General features: G+C 23.4%; 1 protein-coding gene across 3 annotated transcripts in view; it reads right to left on the bottom strand.

Annotated features, from left to right (window-relative positions):
- LOC145277010 (cryptochrome-1-like) overlaps positions 1-19,528 on the bottom strand; it is a 63,528-nt gene extending 44,000 nt beyond the window's left edge. For 2 of the 3 annotated variants that reach the window (XR_013868078.1, XM_080128606.1), the window contains exon 1: positions 18,800-19,528. Coding sequence is in view for 2 of the 3 variants with exons in the window: in XM_080128606.1 (XP_079984732.1) it covers positions 18,800-18,969 (170 nt within the window). In the remaining variant the exon portion in view is untranslated. The remainder of the gene's footprint in view (positions 1-18,799) is intronic. The other variant, XM_080128608.1, reaches the window with a different exon arrangement.
- Between the last annotated feature and the right edge of the window lie 3,314 nt (positions 19,529-22,842).

Genomic DNA, 22,842 nt, shown 5'->3' with positions numbered 1-22,842 from the left:
TGTAGCTATACTATCGAAATCTACATTTCTATATGCTTCTTTATACTGTCCAGGTTTAATCTTTTTCTGAGCTCATCAGAATTAAGTTTGTCTTTAACACTCATATTAAACATCCACCGAATCATTCTCATGTCCTTTCTCTCCAGGCAATGAATATTCTCAACCTTCAATGACTAGGTTGCACTTTCATAGATCATCACATTGTGTACATATTTCTGATAGACTCTTTCTTTGGTTAACAGTTGTAACACTTTGTTGGCCTGAACTTACTCCATTCACTCCTAATTCTTGCAATCACACTAACATCTGCAGCATCCAGTGCTTCAATTGTATGACTAAAGTAACAAAACATCTCCTCAGTTTCACAATCCAGATTTTATACATCCAGATTCTCTCCATTGTTTTTTACACTTCCTGCACACAAATTGGTAATCGTCTCAAACTACCAGCATTTCTTATGTATCCAATGTTTACTGGTATTATAAAAAATTGAACTGTACTTGACTCCTTTAACTGAGCAGTAGATCTTCCCCTTCTTTGGCAGCTTTCCAACACTACAACCACTGATCATTACTTTTGTTTTAGTAACATTCGGTTTGTGGAAAGGGAGTCTGATACAATTCAATTTTGTGGTACTTGCAAACATTAGGTACACAAGAAGTGTAGATGTTACAAATTTATATAAAACATTAAAATCTAATCAATCATAACTAGTAATAATTTAAATTAAGATGTTACTTGTTTTATTGGTGTTTTCTGGCAACATACTTTCTAACGATTTCATTAAAAAATTGAATTTAAAATGCACTTGATGATAATTATGTAATTTTTGATTTTTACATATCATAGATAAATATCGACATTATCTATAAAAAAAAATGGCTTCCTGCTGATATAACAATGAAATCTATGGTTTATTTTTCCACAAAATGCGCTTAAAAGAACCCAAATCTTGTTTATTAACAAAAAAATGATATTGTAGATTATCTCCTTCCCCTAAAAGTGAGATTCTACTTTTGTGGGGCAATTACTTGTGAGCAACCTCCAAAACCGGTCAGAAAAAAAAAAAGATTTTAAAATTTAGAGTGAGGGATCAGTTTCATATGTAAATTTAATGTTTAATGATTTCCTTAGTTTCAGATCAGTCTAGCTATATTTTAGGGTATAAAGGCATTTTTTCTAAGGCTCTTGAGAGAGCTTCTACTTTTTAGGGTTTTATGGAAGTGGGGCATGTTTATTTTTTGAGAGTGAAGGGGAAAATCACGACTAGATTAATTATTATTTATATTTTTTTTAAAGAGAGAAAATTTGGTTACCTGTCCTAAATATCCAGAGGGTCTGAAACTGGGAAATCATGCAAAAATTATCCCTCCTTCTAATTTTAGTATGTGTGGAGGTGTAACATAGTGCATATAGGAGAAAAATCAGCAGCAGCCATAGGATAGCTGTAGGATAGCAAAAATATTAGCAGCAGCAGCCATCTTAGCACGTATGCAAATTAAGCAAGTGTGCACGCGCTGACGTCACAAGTAGGAGGAGAAAAAAAGTAGAAAAAAGACAACACATAGTCAAGTACAGAAGCAAAGTGTGTGTCGGGGAAGACGCGCATATGAAGTTGAGGGCGAGAAAGCGCTGGCTAGTGCAGGCATGAGGTGGCAGGGAGGGAGTTTTAAAAAAACGTATGCATGTAAAAACTTTTGAAAGATAATGAAATGCGTTATTGTTGGAAGAACCACAAGTAAATGCATTTCATTTGCACTTTTAAAAAATGTACAGTCAGATTTTTATTTCTTTCCTTTTTTGTTTGTTTGTTTGTAGCGAAGTACCAGACAACATGTGGGTCTGAATGGTTGAAATGTAACGACACAATTAAAGAGGGGGAGAAAGGGTTGCTGAGGGTGTTAATCTACAAACTTTCCAAAACACAAAAATGTGAATGGGCTTAATGACTTAATGTTGATTTAATTGTTTAAGTTTCATCATAAATGCTAAATAAATGTAGAAATGGTCCTTGCAGTAGTTAGAGTACTTGGAAAAATCAATTGTAAAAAGTGATATTCTCCTGAAGGTTGAAGTCTCAATCATCAGTGTAGGTGACCGAAAAATAAAATTGCGAATTACTTAGGATCTCTATCCAGTCATGGCTGACAGAACAAGAGCATGCTATCCCTGTGAAGTAAATAAAGGGTTCCACTCGAAATTCCGTCCAAATTCTCAAGTTCGACAGAAACATTCCAGAGTTCGACAAGATAACTCCTCTGCCAATTTTGGGTCTAAATAGTTGAAATTTTAGATGAAGGTTAACTGAACAGGAATCAAACCGTTTAATATATATATATATACACACACACACACACACACACACACACACACACACACACAGTTATGAACAGTACATAGGGCCCGAGCAAAGCCAGGCTGAACTACTAGTAGTATTATAAAAATCAGTATTTTGTTGGGGTTTTTTTTTTTCAAAACATAGTATTGAATTTATTTTCATTTTTTATTTACGAATTCACAGTAATGTTACAAAAGTATCGTTTGATTAAACATAAAAAATAAACATATTCATTTAGAATCTTCAGCTTTATATAATATAAAATTTCAATAATAATAATATATTTTGTTCAGATTTCCTAAAATTTATGTTTCAACTTTTGAATAGTATGAAAGTTATGATAATTAGCCTAAATTAAAGTCACATTGTGTTATAGTTGGGGGAGGAGTAAATAAATTCTATGGTGCGCTTTAATGATTTGTATCCAGATTTTTACTTGAAAAGAAAAAAAAACTTACACAAAACTTACTGTTAGCCATTAATGTCAGGTCTGAATGCACGTGCACATGAGGTGGAGGGGGAGGATCCCTCACACACACACAAACACACAAAGTGCATTTGAAAATTCCAATTTACTAAACTTGAAACTATGTAAAAAATTTAAATATTGGATCAATTCTTACTAGTTGCATTAAAATGTAATTGAAAAAATGCGGACAACATAGTTCTTTAGTATGCTCAGCCTTTAGAAGGAAATAAAACTAAAAATAAACACAAAAAAGTCAAAGGAAGAAAAAAAAAACAGGTCACATAAAAATATCAGTTTGAGGTCAGGTTTGTGTTAATGAAACTCTTCAGTACAAGCGTACCTAAAAAATAACTTGCCAACACCCTGTCTTACACAGTGGCAATGCTTATATGACTGCAATAATAGTTTCTATTTACTTGCCTCCCACACGATGGAAAAGTTAGACACAGGGTCCGTTTTAAACGTGAGGAACAATCTACCTACCCACAAAAAAGGGACTTTAAATTAAAACAAAAAGAAAATTTTACTTGATCATCACAAAGATAGAACAGATATATGGAATGACCACCGACCCTCACAATCCCCACAATTTTGATAAACTTCTGCCTAATTTGTAATTTTATTTTACTTTTGCAAATACATGCTTCAATATCGCAAAAGTAAAAGAAAATTATAAATTAAATAGAAGGTCATTCAAATTGTGAACATTGCAAGGTTCGTCAGTCATTCTGTCAATGCTACTCTAGGTGTATCAGAAAATGACATTAAAAATGCGTGATAAAAAATTGAATAATTCGACCTCCTATCTTTCCAAGCTTATAACTACTTGAAAAATGTAATTCAAACCCTAATTTTTTTTTCAATTAAAGGAGCAAAGACCAAATTTTAAGAAAATAATAGGTTTAATAGCAAATTATGCAATATTTGTTTTTTTAATTCGGTTTTCTTTGAAAAAGATTTAAAGAAAATCAAATTTTAACTTGCTTCGATAGATATATGTATATATAAATTCCAAAAAATCACTTACCTATAAAAAAATACTATTCAATGGGTACTCCCATTCTTCATTGTTAAGAATTTATCCATATTTATATTTTAAATTCATGTATTTTTTAAATAAAAGAATTTTTTTAAACAACTATTTGAAAAAGCCACCATTACAGAAGCATTGTTACATGTTAGCGAAACGCCGGAAGTAGTGTTTGTTCTTGTTTTGAAATACGGATGGAGAGAATGACGTAAAAACCACACGTTCGCGTTAGCCGTCTAGCCTTGTGCATGAAGAAATATGTGTCCCCATAGATGAAAATAGTCACATTTTACTTATGTTTTTGCCTTTAAAAAAAAAACAGTCAATGAATTTTTTCTTTTCTCAAAGAAATACATGAATATTTGATTTAATATATTTTAATTCTACTTTATCAAGTGAATTTTTTTTTAATATCTAAAAAAATAAAACATTGAATGAAATAGAAATATTGACAATGTAAGCAGAACATAAGCTTCCACTTAAAAAAAAAAAAAAAAAATCAACGTGGTTAAAAAAAAAAAAAAGGTTTTACACTTTGGACTTTGCAGGTAAATTTCCAAAAATCACTTTTTTTTTTGTTTTAAATTAGAATATTTTATTTATTGATCTTTTATCTTCAATTTGTGATATATAAAACTTTGGTGCATAAATTAATTATTTAAATTTGAATAAACGTTTCAAAATAGTGGGGTGAATTTTAAAAAAAACATTTGTCTAAAATATTATATTCGGTTTATTGGAAAGAGCATAAAAGTTCACATTGACCCTGAAAATATCGTAAAAATTGAACCAATAGAAAAATTTTGATAGATTTTTAAAGTTTAAAAATTGAAAAATATTTAACTCGTAAAATTCAATTGATTTCATTACGTAAAAGAAATGGCTGCATGAAGGTGCGCCAGCATTTTGTAAACACTTTTTTTAAAAATAAAAAATAATATTTCTATTATTTTTTAAACAACTTTAATAGTTTATTTTGGAAGTATATTCCATAAAGAAAATAAACAACCCACTTTAAAAAGAGAAATTACAAGTTTTTTATATTTTATTCGCAGTTTTGTGTTAGGGGTGTCAAAAATTCCCACAAAATTCTGATACACCTAATGCTACTCTGAACTTCGGGCCAAGATTAAAGTGCAGTATCTGTTCATCAGCTACTACACTTTAATTTCTTGTTCGCTGTCAGTGGAGGAGAAATCCTCCACGTCTGAAACAATTTTTTATTTTTTTGTTCCTTTATCTATGTTAAAAAACGACCCTGGTGTCTAACTCTGTTCCGTGGAGAGGCAAAGTAAATAGGTACTCTGAACTAGAGATATTTTGACCCATTCGTGCAAGCATTGTCAATTCTATTATTTTATCTATCATGTTGACTCCAGCAATAACCATAATACCATATTTACCTGATAGAATATTTAACTTAAAATATCTATAATGGTTTCAGATTCATAATATTAATGATAGGTTTACAATTTTATAAAAAATAATGCAGGATTGGTAAAGAAATAAAATAAAATAGATAATAAAACCAAATAAAATGAGATATAAACTTTTACCGCCCCTTCTAAAATTAGATTTGATCCCAATCTGAAGATCAGAAAAAAGGCACTTTATATAAATACAAATTTTTAAATACATTCACTAAAAAAAATTATTAAATTATTCAAATTTGAATAAATTCTGAATAACCAAATTTATATATATATATATATATATATATATATATATATACATACATATTACAGACAATGCATAATATATACATATTACAGACAATGCATAATATATACATATTACAGACAATGCATAATATATACATATTACAGACAATGCATAATATATACATATTACAGACAATGCATAATATATACATATTACAGACAATGCATAATATATACATATTACATACAATGCATAATATATACATATTACATACAATGCATAATATATACATATTACATACAATGCATAATATATACATATTACAGACAATGCATAATATATACATATTACAGACAATGCATAATATATACATATTACAGACAATGCATAATATATACATATTACAGACAATGCATAATATATACATATTACAGACAATGCATAATATATACATATTACAGACAATGCATAATATATACATATTACAGACAATGCATAATATATACATATTACAGACAATGCATAATATATACATATTACAGACAATGCATAATATATACATATTACAGACAATGCATAATATATACATATTACAGACAATGCATAATATATACATATTACAGACAATGCATAATATATACATATTACAGACAATGCATAATATATACATATTACATACAATGCATAATATATACATATTACATACAATGCATAATATATACATATTACATACAATGCATAATATATACATATTACATACAATGCATAATATATACATATTACATACAATGCATAATATATACATATTACATACGATGCATAATATATACATATTACATACGATGCATAATATATACATATTACAGACGATGCATAATATATACATATTACATACAATGCATAATATATACATATTACATACGATGCATAATATATACATATTACATACAATGCATAATATATACATATTACATACAATGCATAATATATACATATTACATACAATGCATAATATATACATATTACATACAATGCATAATATATACATATTACATACAATGCATAATATATACATATTACATACAATGCATAATATATACATATTACATACAATGCATAATACATACTATTACATATAATGCATAATATATACTATTACATATAATGCATAATACATACATATTACATATAATGCATAAAATATATACATTACATATAATGCATAAAATACATATATATTACATATAATAGATAACATATTACATATAATAGATAATATATTACATATAATAGATAATACATATATTACATATAATACATATATATATTACATATAATACATATATATATTACATATAATACATAATATATATATTACATATAATACATAATATATATATTACATATAATACATAATATATATATTACATATAATACATAAGATATATATTACATATAATACATAATATATATATATTACATATAATGCATAATATATATATATTACATATAATGCATAAAATATATATTACATATAATGCATAAAATATATATTACATATAATGCATAAAATATATATTACATATAATACAATATATATATATATATATATATATATATATATTACATATAATACTATATATATATTACATATAATACTATATATATATTACATATAATACTATATATATATATTACATATAATACTATATATATATTACATATAATACTATATATATATTACATATAATACTATATATATATTACATATAATACTATATATATATATTACATATAATACTATATATATATATTACATATAATACTATATATATATATTACATATAATACTATATATATATATTACATATAATACTATATATATATTACATATAATACTATATATATATTACATATAATACTATATATATTACATATAATACTATATATATATATTACATATAATACTATATATATATTACATATAATACTATATATATATATTACATATAATACTATATATATATATTACATATAATACTATATATATATATATTACATATAATACTATATATATATATTACATATAATACTATATATATATATATTACATATAATACTATATATATATATTACATATAATACTATATATATATATATTACATATAATACTATATATATATATATTACATATAATACTATATATATATATATTACATATAATACTATATATATATATATTACATATAATACTATATATATATATTACATATAATACTATATATATATATTACATATAATACTATATATATATATATTACATATAATACTATATATATATATTACATATAATACTATATATATATATATATTACATATAATACTATATATATATTACATATAATACTATATATATATATTACATATAATACTATATATATATATTACATATAATACTATATATATATATTACATATAATACTATATATATATATTACATATAATACTATATATATATATATATTACATATAATACTATATATATATTACATATAATACTATATATATATTACATATAATACTATATATATATATTACATATAATACTATATATATATTACATATAATACTATATATATATATTACATATAATACTATATATATATATTACATATAATACTATATATATATATTACATATAATACTATATATATATTACATATAATACTATATATATTACATATAATACTATATATATTACATATAATACTATATATATATATTACATATAATACTATATATATTACATATAATACTATATATATATATTACATATAATACTATATATATATTACATATAATACTATATATATATATTACATATAATACTATATATATATATTACATATAATACTATATATATATATATTACATATAATACTATATATATATATATTACATATAATACTATATATATATATATTACATATAATACTATATATATATTACATATAATACTATATATATATATTACATATAATACTATATATATATATTACATATAATACTATATATATATTACATATAATACTATATATATATTACATATAATACTATATATATATATTACATATAATACTATATATATATTACATATAATACTATATATATATTACATATAATACTATATATATATTACATATAATACTATATATATATTACATATAATACTATATATATATATTACATATAATACTATATATATATTACATATAATACTATATATATATATTACATATAATACTATATATATATATATTACATATAATACTATATATATATATATTACATATAATACTATATATATATATATTACATATAATACTATATATATATATATTACATATAATACTATATATATATATATTACATATAATACTATATATATATATATTACATATAATACTATATATATATATATTACATATAATACTATATATATATATATTACATATAATACTATATATATATATATTACATATAATACTATATATATATATATATTACATATAATACTATATATATATATATATTACATATAATACTATATATATATATTACATATAATACTATATATATATATTACATATAATACTATATATATATATTACATATAATACTATATATATATATTACATATAATACTATATATATATATTACATATAATACTATATATATATATATATTACATATAATACTATATATATATATATATTACATATAATACTATATATATATATATATTACATATAATACTATATATATATATATATTACATATAATACTATATATATATATTACATATAATACTATATATATATATATTACATATAATACTATATATATATATTACATATAATACTATATATATATATTACATATAATACTATATATATATATATATTACATATAATACTATATATATATATATATTACATATAATACTATATATATATATATATTACATATAATACTATATATATATATATATATTACATATAATACTATATATATATATATATTACATATAATACTATATATATATATATATATTACATATAATACTATATATATATATATTACATATAATACTATATATATATATATTACATATAATACTATATATATATATATATATATTACATATAATACTATATATATATATATATATTACATATAATACTATATATATATATATATATTACATATAATACTATATATATATATATATATATTACATATAATACTATATATATATATATATTACATATAATACTATATATATATATATATATTACATATAATACTATATATATATATATATATTACATATAATACTATATATATATATATTACATATAATACTATATATATATATATTACATATAATACTATATATATATATATATTACATATAATACTATATATATATATATATATTACATATAATACTATATATATATATATTACATATAATACTATATATATATATATATATTACATATAATACTATATATATATATATTACATATAATACTATATATATATATATATATTACATATAATACTATATATATATATATATTACATATAATACTATATATATATATATATTACATATAATACTATATATATATATATATTACTATATATATATATATATTACTATATATATATATATTACTATATATATATATATTACTATATATATATATATTACTATATATATATATATTACTATATATATATATATATATATATATATTACTATATATATATATTACTATATATATATATATTACTATATATATATATTACTATATATATATATATTACTATATATATATATTACTATATATATATATATTACTATATATATATATTACTATATATATATATTACTATATATATATATATATATATTACTATATATATATATATATTACTATATATATATATATATATTACTATATATATATATATATATTACTATATATATATATATATTACTATATATATATATATATTACTATATATATATATATATATATATATATTACTATATATATATATATATATTACTATATATATATATATTACTATATATATATATATATATTACTATATATATATATATATTACTATATATATATATATATATATTACTATATATATATATATATATATATTACTATATATATATATATATTACTATATATATATATATATTACTATATATATATATATATATTACTATATATATATATATATATTACTATATATATATATATATTACTATATATATATATATTACTATATATATATATATATATATATATTACTATATATATATATATATATTACTATATATATATATATTACTATATATATATATATATATATATATTACTATATATATATATATTACTATATATATATATGTATATTACTATATATATATATATATTACTATATATATATATATATTACTATATATATATATATATATATATTACTATATATATATATATATATATTACTATATATATATATATATTACTATATATATATATATATTACTATATATATATATATTACTATATATATATATATATTACTATATATATATATATATTACTATATATATATATATTACTATATATATATATATATATTACTATATATATATATATTACTATATATATATATTACTATATATATATATATTACTATATATATATATATTACTATATATATATATATTACTATATATATATATATTACTATATATATATATATTACTATATATATATATATTACTATATATATATATATTACTATATATATATATATTACTATATATATATATATTACTATATATATATATATATATATATTACTATATATATATATATTACTATATATATATATATTACTATATATATATATATTACTATATATATATATATTACTATATATATATTACATATAATACATAAAATATATATTACATATAATACAATATATATATATCACATATAATACAATATATATTACATATAATGCATAAAATATATATATATATATACATTACATTAAATCCATGAAATATTTATTACATAAGATGCATAAAATATATATATTACATAAAATGAATAATATATATATCATAAAATTAATATATATATATATATTACGTAAAATGCATTATATATATACATATATTACACGTAATGCATATAATACATATTGCATATAATACATATAATAGATATATTTTACATATAGTGCGTTTATTATATATATACATAATACATATTTTATATAGTGCATATAATTATATTATATAAAGTATATTTAGTACACATATTTTACATATCGTGAATACAATACATGTATATTACATATCATGTATATATTATATTACATATGCATATAATACATAATATTAATTTACATGTAGTACATATATATATTACCTAGAGTTCATATAATACTATATTACATTATGAATATAACACTATATATATTATGCATATGATATACATAAATATTACCTATAGTGAATATATAATACATATAATGCATATAACACATATTTACCTATAGTGCATATAATAAATATATAGATATATTACATATAGTGCATATAATACGTACATTACATATAGTTCATATAATACGTACATTACATATAGTTCATATAATACGTACATTACATATAATACACACAATATATATTACATATATGCATAATATATATTACATATATGTATAATATATATTACATATATGTATAATATATATTACATATATGTATAATATATATTACATATGTATAATATATATTACATATGTATAATATATATTACATATGTATAACATATTACATATGTATAACATATATTACATATGTATAACATATATTACATATGTATAACATATATTACATATGTATAACATATATTACATATGTATAACATATATTACATATGTATAACATATATTACATATGTATAACATATATTACATATGTATAACATATATTACATATGTATAACATATTACACATGTATAACATATATTACATATGTATAACATATATTACATATGTATAACATATATTACATATGTATAACATATATTACATATGTATAACATATTACATATGTATAACATATTACATATGTATAAAATATATTACATATATATAACATATATTACATATGTATAAAATATATTACATATATATAACATATATATATAACATATATTACATATATATAACATATATTACATATATATAACATATATTACATATATATAACATATATTACATATATATAACATATATTACATATATATAACATATATTACATATATATAATATATATTACATATATATAATATATATTACATATATATAATATATATTACATATATATAATATATATTACATATATATAATATATATTACATATATATAATATATATTACATATATATAATATATATTACATATATATAATATATATTACATATATATAATATATATTACATATATATAATATATATTACATATATATAATATATATTACATATATATAATATATATTACATATATATAATATATATTACATATATATAATATATATTACATATATATAATATATATTACATATATATTACATATAATATATATTACATATATATTACATATATATAATATATATTACATATATATTACATATAATATATATTACATATATATTACATATATTACATATATATTACATATAATATATATTACATATAATATATATTACATATAATATATATTACATATAATATATATTACATATATTACATATAATATATATTACATATATTACATATAATATATATAATATATATTACATATAATATATATAATATATATTACATATAATATATATAATATATATTACATATAATATATATAATATATATTACATATAATATATATAATATATATTACATATAATATATATAATATATATTACATATAATATATATAATATATATTACATATAATATATATAATATATATTACATATAATATATATAATATATATTACATATAATATATATAATATATATTACATATAATATATATAATATATATTACATATAATATATATAATATATATTACATATAATATATATAATATATATTACATATAATATATATAATATATATTACATATAATATATATAATATATATTACATATAATATATATAATATATATTACATATAATATATATAATATATATTACATATAATATATATAATATATATTACATATAATATATATAATATATATTACATATAATATATATAATATATATTACATATAATATATATAATATATATTACATATAATATATATAATATATATTACATATAATATATATAATATATATTACATATAATATATATAATATATATTACATATAATATATATAATATATATTACATATAATATATATTACATAATATATATAATATATATTACATAATATATATTACATAATATATATAATATATATTACATAATATATATAATATATATTACATATAATATATATTACATAATATATATAATATATATTACATATAATATATATTACATATAATATATATTACATATAATATATATTACATATAATATATATTACATAATATATATAATATATATTACATAATATATATAATATATATTACATAATATATGTAATATATATTACATATAATATATATTACATAATATATATAATATATATTACATATAATAATATCATATATATTATATATAATATATATTACATATAATAATATCATATATATTACATATGGTTTGACCTTTACTCCTGATCTGAAATGGAACACGTACATCAAATCTGTTGCCAGGGACGCCGGGAAAATGGTGGGATCCTTCTACCGCTCCAGAAGATATCTCACTACTGATGCAATTCTCTATCTGTATAAAAGCCAAGTACGTCCAAGGATGGAGTACTGCTGCCACATCTGCGCAGGAACTGTTAAAAACAACCCATCCTGCCATGACAGTGTACAAAATAGACTTCGTGGTTTGGTGGGGGATGCCCTTTTCTCTTCCATGAAGCCTCTCTCCTACAGAAGAGACGTTGCGAGCCTGTCTTTGTTTTATTGTCATTTCCATGGCAAGTGCTCATCTGAGCTCCAATCTCTCGTTCCCCCTCGCCAATCTTTCACGAGAAACACCCGTCTGGCTGAAACTACTGTCAATAATTTTCCCCACTCTTTATCTGTGCCTAAATCCAAACATAGATTCCATGAGCAAAGCTTCTTTCTCAGAAGTGCACGATTGTGGAACTCTCTTCCGTTCGCCTGTTTTCCACCTGACTGCAACTTGGATGTCTTCAAATTAAGTAAGACACTCTTTCAAATCTCCAATACTAATGATTACTACAATACTATTATAGTAAACACAAACCTTTTTCTATATATATTTATCTATGCGTATATAAATTTGTTTAAAAAAACTTTACCTACCAAACTCCTGTCAGTTTTTGGTCTACAGATATGAAACGTAATATATAGAGTATTCAAACCTATGCAAAACTTTATAATTGGAGTTTAGCCAGGTAAAGTCGGTGCAAAAGTGCGAAAATTAAAGAAATAGAATTTGCCAGGTGAAGATCAAATGACGGCATTACGAATATGCATGCGTAACGTAATAGCTATTGGTTCATATTTTAATTTTTAGCCTTGCAGCAAACATGTCTCAGGCATTAACGTCAAAGTAAAAAGTAAATCGTAAGCTAAATGCTTTGGTTTAAATTCTCGGTTGCGGCGCACAAGTCTTTTTTTTTTTTTTACTTTTTAAATCATTACTCTATATTGGGTTCGATATAATAAATACAAAATCTGCATTAATCAAAATATCATATTTAAGCATATTTTACGACCGGGAAATGCCGGGCGGCCTGCTAGTTTTTTTATAAAACTAAAATTAATTTGATTGTTTCAATCGTAGCCATCTTAAAGCTAACAAGTTCAAAATAATGTGGGGCAAAGACCTAGAGTGAAATCATTTTTTTTTTCCAATTACCTACTTCTACATGAAGAACACGTGTAGGAATCAAAAAACAATTGCTCAGAAACTTTTTTTAATAATCAGATGTTATGTTTTTTTTGTTTGTTTCTTTTAGAATTCAATTTGATGATAATACTTCACAAACAGAATGCACGCGTACGCACGCTATTACAACTAAGTCATGAATTAGAAGAAATGATGAATTCTCTCCCCTTGCATTAGTCATTTCGAGAACAGTTTCAAGTTGAGCTTTTAAAAAGAGCTGATCAAATGACGTAATGACAATTGAACTGACCTTCAACATAGAGAAGAAATTGATCCAACCACAATTTAAATTGATATCCATTGCGGTTTCATAATTATTCACACAGCAGAAGAAAACGCACAATTAAAAAAAAAATGTGCACGTTATTTTATACTAGCACGAAGATACAACGTTGCCCGAGTGTGTCCTATTTTTTTTATTTTTTTTTTTTTATATAAATTTTAACCTCGAACGTTTCGGCATTAAGATGATTGCCATTGAAACGGCATTATCTTGGTCAAATTAGTTCTAATTTTATAGCAATCTGGTTTCTGGTTCAATAAATAATTTTTGACCAAGCAATACCGTAACCAAATTATTACTGCTGCTTGATCATTAAATTATTGAACCAAATTATTATTAAAACTAGAACTAATTTGATTAAGATTATTTTGTTCAATGGCAACTATCTAAAAGCTAAAAAAAATTCAAGATTTTGCATTTTATAAAATTCAATTTACAGGGTAAGATGTACTTATCATTGAAGCGAGTTTATTTTTATCATCATCATCATTATTATTATTTCTATAACTTTCAAAAGTAATAAAAAGGGAAAACGACGTTTTACTATTTATGGATGTCAAGCGAAACCTCCACGAAAATGTTGCTCCCTATATTTTCTAATTGTTATTGAAGGTATATATCCAAAATTCTAGTTTAAACAGGCAATTGCAACAAAAGACGAGCTAACCTTTCCTTAGGATGTTGGCAAGTTTAAGTTGGTTTTATTTAATTTTAGAAACTGTTTCAACTCGTCTTTTGTTCTCTCACAACCATCTCCACGTTAAAAAACGACCCTCGTGTCTAACTCTGTCCCGTGGGGAAGCATTGTAAATAGGAACCATGAAAAGCACATACGGTAGTGCACATACTGTACAGTTAAAGTGTACAGTTAAAAAAAAATTATGAAACGATAGAAAATATAATATATATTAATCTGTTGGTTTTAAATTTTTAGAAAACTAAGTTTTTTTATTTCAAAATGTGTCTTAACTTTAACTGATTTAGGAAAAAAATAAATAAATAGCCGTCGCTTTTTTTTTTTTTTAAATGGTCATTTATTTCAACTTTTTAAATTTACCCTAACCCAATTGGAAATCACTCTTCGACTTAAGGTAACTGCTATCATAAACATAATTTATATTCTTTTTAAATATATTTTACGTCTGAAAAAAAGGAACCACCTAAAAAAGATTCGACCGCCATTTTCTATGACGCAATCGGTCAAGTGAAAGTTTGTTTTTGTTTTGTTGTTTTACATAGAAGTTACCATTTATCAAGGGCCCGGAGGCCACTAGAGGATAAGGGTTAATGAGTGTACAATAGTCAATGGGACAATATCGTAGTAATCGTTAGTGGAAATTTGGTAAATTGGATTACTTAAGGGGACGGCTCAACTTGAAGACGACCGAATTGTAGTCAGCTGTTAAGTTAATGACGCAAATTTTGAAAAAAAAAAAAAAAAACTTTAAATAGTTTCGAAAAGTTTCAAATTAACGAGTTGATAGAATGGCGGACCTGAATGAAAATCACACACCCATACCCTCCCAAGAAGGGCTTTCGGACAAGACTGGAATTTAGGTGAAAAAAATTGTTAAATCGAAAATAATGTACATGAAAAAAGAGGTTTTTATTGTTAGGTTTTAGCGTCCCACTCGAATGCACCCATTCAATTTATGAGAATGAATAGATATTTAATTTTTGTTGTCTTTTTGTTTTGGGGGATTTTTTTTTATAAATTATTTTGGTGCTTATGCAGAGAGTGACTGATCCGCGCTATTTTTTTTAAATCGTATTTCCACGTTTAATTAAAGTTTTATGATATGTTTTTTATTCAATTGTAAGGTTAAAATACAGAATATGTACAAAACACCCCCCCCCATGTTAAGAATGGCTTTTTAAATAATAACGTAATTATTTCAGCACGGAACAAGAAATGGTGCATGTGACTGCATGAGTATCTTTTTTTCTTCTTTTTTTTTTTGTGAGTGATCCGTCCGTGCGGAAATAATAACGTTATTTAAAAAGCCATTCTTAACATGGAGAGGGGAGGGTGCTTTGTGCCTATTCTATACTTTAACCTTACAATTGAATAAAAAAAAAAAAAAAACATCATAAAACTTTAATTAAACGTGGAAATACGATTTTAAAAAATCACTCTCTGCATTAACACCTTTTTTTATACATATACATAGTTTATAATTAAAATGAAATAGATATAATTAGCAAAAATAAATTTCGGAATCACAAAAATATAGTTTATTACCGAGTCCACAATTAAGTTAAACTTATCAAAACACATTTCCGCAACATTATTTTTTTTTTCGAAATGCTGACGTAAGTAAACGAAGAAATATACACCACCATCACTCATACGGCGTTTCGAATTTATTTTGATTTGTTTTGTTACTGTTTTTTATTATTATTATTATTATTATTATTATTTAAATCAGGATTTGTATTGATTATTTTATTCGGTCTGCTATTCTCACCTTGATTGTTACGTTCACAACATTTTGGACCACATGACCTCTGACCTTTTTTCGGGTGCATTTGAACTCGAATTCAGAAACCTGTACGAAATGAATTATTTATTTAATCCACGTTGACATTTGACCGAATGCTCCTTGCTGATTTTGGGGTTGAAGGTTCAATCTTTTTACTACGGGTGATAATAACGACGAATAAGAAAAATAACAAAATAATAGCATTTCCACAGTTATGGTTGACGGAATGAGAACAATGTACCTCCATGGATTAAATAAAATGGTACAGTTCGAAATTCCATACAGGTGAATAATTTGGCGTTTCTCTTACCTCCATTTATTGATTCCAACTTGGGAAGAACCCGCAAACCACGGATCCAAGGTATAGACACATCGAATTGTAGTGGCCCCTTCGAGTGCTTCTTTTAGGGCGGGGTTGTCATGAAGGCGCAAACCTTTACGAAACCAATGTATAACGTTTTTTTCTCGTTCTCCAGACATATTAAAAATAAATAATAATACAACTGTTTATAGTGGCGTTTTGTCTATATTTTACGCAAGTTGTGTTTGAAATGAAAGCAGGTGTCAAAGCGATTTTTTCTACATTTGTATACTTTTTTTTTTTTTTAATGTTTTAAAATTCTTATCAAACAATTAAATCATTCAATGTATTCATTTTCTCTTTAATTTTTGTTTGTGTTTGTGTTTGCGTTCTCCGTTTTTTATAGTACTTTATAATAACAACAGTAACACAGAAGGCCGCCCAAGAAATATAGCGGCAACAGCTTAGAAAAGAAATAAATCAATCAAGTTTGTAATTAAATTAATAATCCTGGTTTAATAAATCCAGAAACGCTGACTAGATGATTCCTTGAAACATTCTTTCTGCGAATCCTACAGTCGGTAATGTTAATGTTTACAGTATTTTTTACTTTTGGGACTCGACTGGGTCGCATATTTTTTCTGCGTTGTGAAATCGTGTGCGTAATAATAATATGCAAACGACCTCTGACCCAATCTCTCCCCTCCTCCGTCTTTGAAAGAAACAAAAATTGACGTCAGCGATTAGTCAATCGCAGTCACGTGCTCTTCTCTAGTCACGTTGTGGAAATCGTGCTTTTTCTAATTAAGAAATACACGCTGGAAAAAAATCTTCGTTTTCATTCAAATTAAAAAAAATAATAATAATAACTAAATCTTTCTTCAACCATTTTGTGTTTAATATTTAACAGGGGACAAAAAAAAAATCAAAATGCATACTAATATTAATTAAAGCGTACACTAATAGTAAATTAAAACATTTATTTTGTTTTTAAGATGTTTATCACTTATTTATTTAAATAAACTTGGTAATGACAAAAAAAATAGCAACACGTTACTCGATTATAAAATTTTCTCCACTATAAAAATTATATATGCATTTTTTTATGTCAAATTAGTTTTATCCAATTTAAATAAAACTTTCTCTCCAACTAAATAAGAATAAATAAATTATGAAAATCATCATAATATTTATATATTGTAGCCGTAGTTTATGTGTAGGAAAACTTTATAGGAAGTCACGTTGCAAAAAACGTGTAATTCAGTTTCAAGGTCAGATACTAAATAATTGCAAATTGTTTTCATAATTAGTGTTTCTCAATGTCTTCTTTTGTGGTGTTTGACATTTTCTTGGGTTTTTTTTTTTTTTTAGTTAATTTCATTAACATTGTACTGAGCTAGCAACTATTAGTTGATACAGTTTTTTTTTTTTTTTTTTTGGGGGGGGGGTCACTTTTTTTTTTCTTATAACTCCTTAAGTTTTACTTTTGACATTGACCATGAAAACAATTATCTAAAACAAATAATATCAACAATTTTGAATGAATGGCTCAATTAAAGAAGGATTTTTATATATATATATATATATATATATATATATATATATATATATATATATATATATATATATATATATAGACATTAAGAGGAGATTATAGATAGATATATAAATACCCGTTCACATACACTTTTCACGATAAAGCTAGAATCCAGAATTAGATAGAATCGAGCAATTGCATCGACAACGGACAACGCCAGACCCAAAGTGGGTTTCGATGTACTGCATCTCATCAGTGACGTGCTCCGACATAGGCGCGAAACCAGGTCGTCGCATTCATGAAGTGTGCAATACTGATGACCTAACCATATGGGCTACGGCGCAATCTATTGGCTATGCTTCGATTTTTAAATTCTTATATTTTTAGCCAGTTCTACATTCTACGATGTGACAAGCAACGCGTCCTATACAACTAAGTTACTGCTGATATGCAGGCGGTAGATATTACATCTACAAACATTAACTGAAATTAGCCGACTCCCCAGACATGATTTCGGAACAACCTATTTGGTGAGGGACATCGCGTTCCTACGAAGGATGAACCGCTTTTTCTACACATATTATACATTAAGAGGAGATAATAGATAGATATATAAATACCCGTTCACATACACTTTTCACGATAAAGCTAGAACCCAGAATTAGATAGAATCGAGCAATTGCATCGACAACGGACAATGCTTGTCACATCGTAGAATGTAGAACTGGATAAAAATATAAGAATTTAAAAATCGAGGCATAGCCAAGAGATTGTGCCATGGCCCATATGGTTAAGTCGTCAGTATTGCACAGTTCATGAGTGCGACGACCTGGGTTCATGCTTATGTCGGAGCACGTCACTGATGAGATGCAGTACATCGAAACCCACTTTGGGTCTGGTGTTGTCCGTTGTCGATGCAATTGCTCGATTCTATCTAATTCTGGGTTCTAGCTTTATTGTGAAAAGTGTATGTGAACGGGTATTTATATTATATATATATATATATATATATATATATATATACGCACATTTCACCCCTAACAATGCACATGGCCACTTGAACGTAAGGGGTTACTATTTGGGACCATGTCTAGAAAAGATTAGTAAGATGTTAGTTTACGTTACATTTAAACTTCTGCATATCAGGGAAGCAGGTAGCAGAAAAAGAATTCCAGAGTCTAACTGTTCTAGGGAAGAAACTATTAGAGCAGAAAGCTTTCTGGCATTTAGGGACCTCAACAGTGAAGGGATGTGATTTTATTGCTAATGTCAAGGGGGTACAAGTGCAACGAGTTCGTCAGAGCACATTCCATTAAAATATTTGTAAGACGGGCACAAAAATGCAACATGCAGTGATGGGACAGGGGTTGGAGCTTAGTTGGCAAAGTTGGACCTATTAGATTGAAAACTCTTTTTTGGGCCCTATCCAAGAGGGAAAGGCTAGTGGTAGATGCACCAGCCCAGATGTGGCAATAATACTCCAGGCATGGATGAATGGTAGTCTTGTAGAGGTACAGGATACTCTCAGGCGTGAGTCATTTTCTAGCTTGATAGAGGGAACCCACCTTCTTTGCAGCAGCTTTTGCAATGTCCTCAATGTATTTGTCCCAATTCATATTGCCCGCAAATGTTAGGCCGAGGAGTTTGAAGGCAGAATTCTCAGGTAGGGTGTTATTTGTCATGGATATAGGCAGTTGGAGAGACATCTTCTAATTGTTAAAAGAGAGCAACTTAGTCTTACTTGCATTAAATGTTACCATCTATTTGCAGCCCCGTTCCACTACAGTCTGGGGGTCATTTTCTAACGATTCTGCCATTATCTTAGATTTGTGTACATCTGTTCTTCCCTCGTGTATGTTATAGAGTGTTGTATCATCAGCAAATATACCCATCTCGGACACAATATTATCAGGGAAGTCATTTATGAGCATCTTCTCTGTCTTCAGTCAGAGGAGGATAAATTAACTGTAACCCTAAATTCACGATTGAGATAAAAATTTATAATTAATATAAAATAGAAAATGGGAACGTACTGACCACAAGTTAATTTATTTATTAAAGTGAATTATTTCTTCTTTTGGAACAAAGGCGAGAACAAATCACTTTAATAAATATTTTCAGCTCTCTCACGATTTCATGTGTGACACAAGGTCAGTTTTTATGTAAATTACAGTGTTTTGCTATTTACTATAGCCAAACTAGTGTGGATGTTTTTGTTTATTCATTCTTTAGCCTTCAAGGAGTATCTGAATCTGATTTTCTTTAGCCTTGAAGGAGTATCTGAATCTGTTTGATTTTCCGGTATCCTCCAATAAGCCCATTCCCCACATTTATTTTGCCCTTTTATTCAAATTAAGAAGACACTACTCACTCAAAAACTACACCCGGTTTTCTTTTTATCCCACTTAAGTTCCACTCCTACTTAGAGACTGACCTGTTTGCTTTTCATTCTGACCAAACCGGAAAACAGAGAGCGGTCTATTCTTATAAAGTTGGAATTCTTATTAACCTACAC

The sequence above is a fragment of the Euprymna scolopes genome, chromosome 5, assembly GCF_053919585.1.
Source record: "Euprymna scolopes isolate OS-2025 chromosome 5, ASM5391958v1, whole genome shotgun sequence".
Classification (NCBI taxonomy): Eukaryota; Metazoa; Mollusca; class Cephalopoda; order Sepiida; family Sepiolidae; genus Euprymna; species Euprymna scolopes.
Note: the sequence above shows the minus strand (reverse complement) of the source record. Positions and strands in the feature narration are given on the sequence as shown.